The sequence below is a fragment of the Rhagoletis zephyria genome, unplaced genomic scaffold, assembly GCF_001687245.7.
Source record: "Rhagoletis zephyria isolate East Lansing unplaced genomic scaffold, Rhagoletis_zephyria_1.1 Rzeph_scaffold_01808, whole genome shotgun sequence".
In the NCBI taxonomy this organism is placed as follows: domain Eukaryota; kingdom Metazoa; phylum Arthropoda; class Insecta; order Diptera; family Tephritidae; genus Rhagoletis; species Rhagoletis zephyria.
This window is the reverse complement of record NW_016158892.1, coordinates 6889-15152: the sequence shown is the minus strand read 5'-3', so window position 1 is coordinate 15152 and position 8264 is coordinate 6889. Positions and strand designations below refer to the sequence as shown.

The 8264-nt window shown below is 36.4% G+C and overlaps 1 protein-coding gene across 1 annotated transcript; it reads left to right on the top strand.

The window, feature by feature from the left end:
- Positions 1–5175: 5175 nt before the first annotated feature.
- Positions 5176–7919, top strand: LOC108365226 (uncharacterized). The gene is made up of 2 exons (XM_017619212.1): positions 5176–6942; positions 7016–7919. The coding sequence occupies exons 1-2, from the start codon at positions 5623–5625 to the stop codon at positions 7871–7873; spliced, it is 2178 nt and encodes a 725-aa protein (XP_017474701.1). The 5' UTR covers positions 5176–5622; the 3' UTR covers positions 7874–7919.
- The last annotated feature ends 345 nt before the right edge of the window (positions 7920–8264 follow it).

The following is an 8264-nucleotide window of genomic DNA, read 5'->3' as shown; positions in this document are numbered from 1 at the left end:
CATACGGAGAAGTGTATTTTCGTAGAAAGTTTTGAAAGTTGTATATAATTTAAAATTACCGAAATTTGGCTATATCTCGAAACTGTTCTACTATCTTAATATCTGACTTCATACTTGGGTTCAGCGGCAATTTTTATACCCGAGCGCACTTGTGCACAAGGGTATTATAACTTTGTTCACATAACGGTTGTTTGTAACAGGCAAAACAAATCGAGATAGATATAGACAAATGTATACATAAATGATCAGGATGAAAAGAGAAATCGATTAAGCGGTGACTGTCTGTCCGTCCGTCCGTCCGTCCGTCTGTCCGTCTGTGCACACGATAACTCGAGTAAAAATTAAGATATCTTAACGAAAATTGGTACGTGTACTTCTTTCGGGCGTAGGACGGATGGTATTGAAAATGGGCAAAATCGGACAATAACCACGCCTACCTCCCATATAACGGTAATTTTCAGAAATACGAAAACTGCGATATTTTAGTAACTACTGAAGATTATTCACTCAAAATTGATATTTGCAATAACTTTTAGACGAAAAATAAGAATATTATAAATCTTTGAAAAATGGGCGTAGCCACGCCCAATTATGGTTACATGTGTATATCTTGGCAACCGCTGCACCGATTTCTTCCAAACTTGGCACAGTTATTGGCCTTGATACAGGATACCAAACGGCTGAAAATTTTAAAAATCGGACAATAACCACGCCTACATCCCATACAACGGTAATTTGGTGAAATACGAAATCTTCGATAAATCAGTAAATATTAATTTAATTTATTCAAAATTGATGCTTGCAACAATTCTTTACCAGGAAATACGCTTATCATAACATTTTGGAAAATGGGCGTGGCACCGCCCACTTATGATCACATATATGTATCTCGGTAACCGTTCCACCAATTTGTACCAAACTCGGTATGGTTATTGTGCTTGCCACATAAAAGCAAAACGTTCAAAATTATTGAAATCGGACTAAAATTACGGCTTTTCATATAACGGTAAATTTTAAAAATGCTCGAAACGTCAATATTTCGAAATTTAAGGACGCTAATTTATTCAAAATTGATACACCCCGGCTTACCATGTAGCGGTAGCTTTCGGAAAGGTGAAAAGCCATATATGTAATACTTGCGCCGGGTATTTAATGTTCGGCCCCGCCCGAACTTAGACTTTCTTACTTGTTAAATATGAAATGATGGTCAAATTCCAGAGCTCAGAACTTTTTTGGAAATTTGTTATCTAGTGCACATAATTATGGGTGAGTTCTAGTTGCAATCTTGTTTTGTATTGCTGCGAAATGTATACACAATATTATACAAATACAAAGGAGCATGCAACTTGGAACTCGCCCTATACATATGTTAATATGTAGAGATTTGAAATAATTTTCATTTATAATACTGTAATACTGTGCTTTGAAAACAAGGGGATTAATCACCCCTATTCTGCAACTTTTTCGTATTCGGATTTTGCTACGAATCGTAGAAATGGTATGCTGCAATCCGAATCGTATTTTCGAATTTCCGAATTTCGTAACAATGGCATGCCTAAAAACGAACGAGTAAGCTTATTTGCGTAATTTTGTACGAAAACAATTCTGTGTCGGAGGCGAAATAAAAGATGTAAATCGATGTGTGTTTGCAAGAAATATTGGTGGTGTTCATTTAAACAGATAAATTTGCCTTTCGCTTATACGTATATTTTTATCCACTGCTTTATATAAGCGAGCAAAAACGAATAGTTGTTGCCCCTTCCTTATCGAGGAACTTGGGTCCGGTTTAGTTAATATACAGCGATTTTCGGGTGTTGTGTCCAAACGCATATCGCGAATCCAAAGTCTTTAACGTACACGTGTAATCAAAGGATTCACATTTTTATTAATAAACTCGGTTTGCACTATGCACTTTTTTGCAAATTTCGACGTGGGTTCTGCGCAAAAATACTGTGGACGGCGTAGCCGGAGTGATATGCACAAGAAATGTTGTGACATGCGGAAGCCCCTCTTCCCCGCAGCACAGAAAGGAGAATTCTACTTAGTAAGGGTTATAATCCGTAAGCGCGGCCGAAGGCAGAAGCAAGCGCAACAGGTGGTAGACCTTACAGGNTTGAAATAATTTTCATTTATAATACTGTAATACTGTGCTTTGAAAACAAGGGGATTAATCACCCCTATTCTGCAACTTTTTCGTATTCGGATTTTGCTACGAATCGTAGAAATGGTATGCTGCAATCCGAATCGTATTTTCGAATTTCCGAATTTCGTAACAATGGCATGCCTAAAAACGAACGAGTAAGCTTATTTGCGTAATTTTGTACGAAAACAATTCTGTGTCGGAGGCGAAATAAAAGATGTAAATCGATGTGTGTTTGCAAGAAATATTGGTGGTGTTCATTTAAACAGATAAATTTGCCTTTCGCTTATACGTATATTTTTATCCACTGCTTTATATAAGCGAGCAAAAACGAATAGTTGTTGCCCCTTCCTTATCGAGGAACTTGGGTCCGGTTTAGTTAATATACAGCGATTTTCGGGTGTTGTGTCCAAACGCATATCGCGAATCCAAAGTCTTTAACGTACACGTGTAATCAAAGGATTCACATTTTTATTAATAAACTCGGTTTGCACTATGCACTTTTTTGCAAATTTCGACGTGGGTTCTGCGCAAAAATACTGTGGACGGCGTAGCCGGAGTGATATGCACAAGAAATGTTGTGACATGCGGAAGCCCCTCTTCCCCGCAGCACAGAAAGGAGAATTCTACTTAGTAAGGGTTATAATCCGTAAGCGCGGCCGAAGGCAGAAGCAAGCGCAACAGGTGGTAGACCTTACAGGGTGCATGTTTTCAATGGCTTGGAAGAAGCTGTTATTGCATTAACTGGGTTGAGAACCAGTTCTTCAGGCATAGGAGTAGTTCTGGCTTGTGGTTCCACAATTTAACCAGAAGCTGACATATCCTACGTTTATACGCACGCATTATTTGCAAATAACAATTTGCAAAATGGTATACTTTGCCGTATAAACGCTGAGTTAATTTTTTTATTTGAAAATAACAAAGTCACGCAAATAAGTATTGATTAGTGATACTTTTTGCAAATAAGCGCAAGACGCCGCCATTCATAGGTTTATTTTCTTTTTCGATGGTCATCTTATTGCCTTATTATAATCAATACGTTGCCATTTTTAACTTTATTTTCTTTTTCGGTGGTCATATTATTGCCTTTTTATAATCAGGCAATATTAAAAAAGAATTTTTCACCATCGAATAAACAGTGAGTTAGGTATTTGCAAATTATTTTTATTTGCAAATAGCTTACGTATAAACGTAGTAATAGACTCGCCCATGGTTACTATGCCCGACAGCTTCGCATATCTTTGTGAAATCATTCCTATAGCGCGCTCTTATTCCGCTGCTATAATTGCAAATGCAATAGAACCCACCGTTTCCTCCAAAATAAGTAAAATCAAACAATTTTACTATAAATAAGCACTTCATGAGTGTTTTTTTAATTCCTTTCCACTTTATTTTCCTTTATTCAGCTATCTTCGAAAAACAACTGAAAAATTCCGGTTCTTGAATAAGGAGAAAATAAATAAATTTTCCTCAACTTATATACTTATATTTACATACATACATCGCTAAATAGTGATAAATTCGGGCAAATGTTTGCTGCAGAGAGCGAATGAGTCAGTTCATATTCATTCGTATATAACGAATGAAAACAATATAATTACCCTTGAAGTTAATGAGAACGCAAAAAAAAATTAAAAAATACATTCTTCCGAATGAAAACAAAAAAGGAAAACAATCGTCGCCAGGCAACGAAAACAAATGGTTGTTATAAAATTCGTTCACAGATCGCAAATACAAATGAAATGAATTAATTTTAATCATTTGAAAACGAATTTTTCTGAACCCTGGTTGACAAGGGTCCGATGCAGTGTTGCTACGAAAATTTTTTTTTCCTACCAAAAACCTACCAAAAATTTTTTAAGTTTTTAAATTGTTTATCCAATGCCAAATTTATTAGAAACTAGCAAATGCCTGGCTTGCTTCGCGACGCCTGATAAGAACTTTTTCGTTGACCAATAAATACAAAAATAGTGTTGAAATGCAAAACCGATTTGTACTATTAGCTTAGGGTGAAAGGACTGAAGAGCAGAAACTTTCTTACTCATAGGCCAAGAATAATAGTGCTGAGATAACATATCGCACACCTAGATCTAAAGTCCGTTATTGGATGTAAGTCCTGTGAATTGATTTATGCGAAAAAATTACCCAAAATTTTTTTGAGTTGATCACACTCTTCTATCTGGTTTGCGATATGGTATATGTACTAATCTCCTTCGATGCTATGAGCTTTGTTTTCCACCTTTCATAGATCTGTCTTCATACCAAATTTCAAATTCATTTGACGTATGATTCTGAAGTTATGGCTGAATAAAAGTTTCACTCCTATAGAATGTGCCACTCCCCTTTTACAAAAGTATATCTACTCTACTATAAGCATCTACCATAGATATTAGGCCGGGTCGATTTGTGGGGAGGCAAAAAAATCGCCCATTGCTCTGTGAAAATCATATTCTAGGGATCAAAATAAGAAACTTTGCCGAAGGAACCATACCTCTAAAAAGAATTCTGATGTCCTCCAATTTGAGTAGAACTTTTGGGTAGGGGCAAATTTTGAAAAATCCCACTTTGACCCATTTAGAGTGCTCTTATCGAGTCCAAATGTATGACCGACCCCCACTAACTTTGGAGGCCCGACCCACCGATGCCAGTGGCACACCCCCTGGAACCCCGCTGGGGGTTCACCATACAAACATTTCAAAAAATCGCCGGTTTTGCACTTTACATGAAAAAATCAGCGAAATGCCTATGTTTTTTCTTTTTGGAGTTTATTTTTCTCTTTCGAAATTCATTTAGTCAGAACATATGTGAATGAAAAAAATGAATTTAACTTAGTAACTAGTTGTAGTAGAAAAGAAATTAAAAAAAATTATTAGGAATTAGCGTTTTTACAACCCTTTTAAAACCAGGGCTTCACTGTGATGCATTTGCATGTCGTAAACATAGTTGTGTGGGTTTTTTATTCAACCGTTTTAAAAAATGAAGGTATCACTGTGACACAATTGCAAATCGGAAAATTGCTTGTGTGCGTTTTTTAAGACACAGCTGCATGTCGTAAACTTACTTGTGTAGTTTTTTTATAGCACCTACTTAAGAAATGAAGGTTGTTTTTACAACCCTTTTTGTGGGTATTTTAAGGCACCTTCTTAAGAAATGCGCGTTTTTTGCAACCATTTTAACAATTAAGGTATCACTGGAATGCACCGCAACCCTTTTAAACAATGAAGGTATCACTGTGACACAATTGCAGATCGTAAAATTGCTTGTGTTGTTTTTTTTAAGCCACCACAAGACACAGCAGGTAGAATTGAAATTACCATTTCATTCTTATTACCTCGTCTCGTAGACCATATATAACGCAACAGTTTTTGTGAATGCATTAAGTCGTTGTGAAGAACTCAAAGTGTGAAGTGCTAATTTCAGATAAAAAAATATTTCAAAAAAAATAATAAGTGAAGTGACCATTCCAAATCAAAAAGTTTACAATGAATCCACCATCCTCTACACCGCAAGATGAAGCAACTACATCAACAACTATCGAAAACCCAATGAGTCATATACCCAAGCATGATGTTACTGTTTTTGGTGTGTCTACTGATTTAACTGATCTTAATTTACCAACCCATCTGGATATCTTGAGATATTATTTTTACTTAAGCGAACGTGCTAAAACAGAACAAAAAAAGTTTTCCCATAAATCATTCACTATTCAAGTACAAGATAAGTTGATTGGAATTTGGGAAAAACTTGGTATGGAAATAATGCTGAAAAAAAGTGTATTTAATAAATTTGATAAATTGCTTGACAAGTATCAAGAGCAAATCAAGAGAAGAAACAACACCCAACAATTTACAGAGTATGTAAAATCTCTGGAAACAATTTTTTACATTGGAACATGTAAATGCGATTTGAAGGCAGCTCCATGTGCATGCGGCTGGGTTCCCGAACGCCCCAAAGAGTTCATGCACGATCAACATAATCAGAGAAGACTAACAATGGATGCATTTGTGATGGAAACTGAAGAGCAAGGAGCAACGTCTATGTCATCAATGCCAACATACCAAGATCCCGATGATTCAACATACGCACCGCCACCGGTTCAAGAAGATATGGATAGAAGCACAAGTTCACAATACACAGAGAGATACGATTGCTTTAACTTTGCCTTGGTATGTGACAGATTTGGTGTGCCTGACAGAGTAGCATCAGCATTGGGAACCGCTCTTTTGCAAGATTTTAAAATTAAAGATAAGCATGGGAAACCTCTCATCATGGATAAATCGAAAGTTCGCAGAGAAAAAGAGAAATGCAGACAAGAAGTGCTTCGCAAACGGTTAGATGATACCAATTTGTTAGCGTTTTCATTCGATGGCAGAAAAGATGATACTTTAACGATAGATAAAATTGATGAGAAGTATCATACTAGGATGGTAAAAGAACCTCATCTTGTTATTTTGAGAGAACCCAATTCTGAATTGATTGGTTACGTAAGACTGGAACATGAAACCGCTGAATACAAAACAACCAAATTAAATGGTTTTTTCAACGATAAAAATATATCACTGGATGCATTAAGTGGAATATGCACTGACGGTGAGCCAACAAACACTGGCCCACACGGTGGAATTATACGACGATTCGAATTGCTGTTAAAAAGACCATTGCATTGGTTCGTTTGCCTTCTACACTTCAACGAACTTCCGTTTCGGCATTTGTTTGAAGCTTTGGATAAATCAACCAGCACTGGACCAAGATCGGCAACCGGAAAACTGAGCCGTCAAATCGAAACTTGTGAAACTCTTCCGGTAAGTTATTGCTATCACTCATTTATTATAATTGTCAACCATTTTTAATTATTTTATTATTATATATTTTCAGGTGGTGGACGGCTTCCAGAAAATTGAGTTGCAAAATATGCCCCCTGCTCCAGAAAAAATTGAATTTTCCACCGATTCGAAGTACTTATACGACATGGCCCATGCAATTTCTAGCGGCGTGGTTCCGGTGGATCTGGCTAACATCAAACCAGGGAAAATTGTACATTCTCGGTGGCTCACCAAGGCCGCTAGATTATTGCGATTATATGTGACAACGGAAAATCCAGATGCAAATTTAAGAATTCTGGTTGAATTTATAATTAAATGTTATGTGCCAATGTACTTCAATATCAAGTATTACAGCTCTGTCGTGTACGGCAGTGCATTATTTTTCAAGTTCATTGGTTGGTCACGATTTCTAGAACCTCGTTTACGCAAAATTGTCAATCAAGTAATTAAAGATAATTCATATTATGCGCATTCGGAAAATATCTTGTTATCAATGTTGTTTGATGATAGCAAAGAAAAGCGCGACTGTGCCATCAAGAAAATTCTACGCTATCGAACCGATGTTGACGAGCCAATGGAACTTAGAGTTTATAAAAAACCAGATATAAACTTTAATTGCACAAGTTATACGGAAATGATCAATTTGAATGATATAAATATCGTATTTGAACCACCATTCACGCGAAGCATTCCGTACGATACATTGAAAGAATATTTAAATCAAGATGATCCACCGTTTAATGATCCAAAAATTCCATCACACATACAAGGAACGGAACGACATGTTCAATTGCTAGCTAGCGTTTCCAAACGGGTTATACCGGAAAATGTAGAGGCTGTTATGGCGACGACATTAGAGAGCCGTGCGAAATTGCCCAGACTTGAAAGTAAAAAAGACTTCAAACAATAATTTTTTTTAGTTTCTTTTCTATAACTCACTTAAATTAATTTTTTCATTTACATATGTTCTGACTAAATAAATTTCTTAAGAGAAAAATTAGATATTATTATAAATAAATAATAAATATTATTATAAATAAATAAATAAAAATAAAGAAAAAACATAGCCATTTAGCTGATTTTTTCATGTAAAGGCCAAAAATGGTGATTTTTTGAAATGATTGTATGGGGAACCCCCCAGGGGAGTTCCAGGGGGTGTGCCACTGGCATGGGTGGATCGGCCGTCCAAAGTTAGTGGGGGTCGGTCATACATTTGGACTCGATTGGAGCACTCTAAATGGGTCAAAGTGGGATTTTTCAAAATTTGCCCCTACCCAAAAGTTCGACCCAAATTGGGGGAC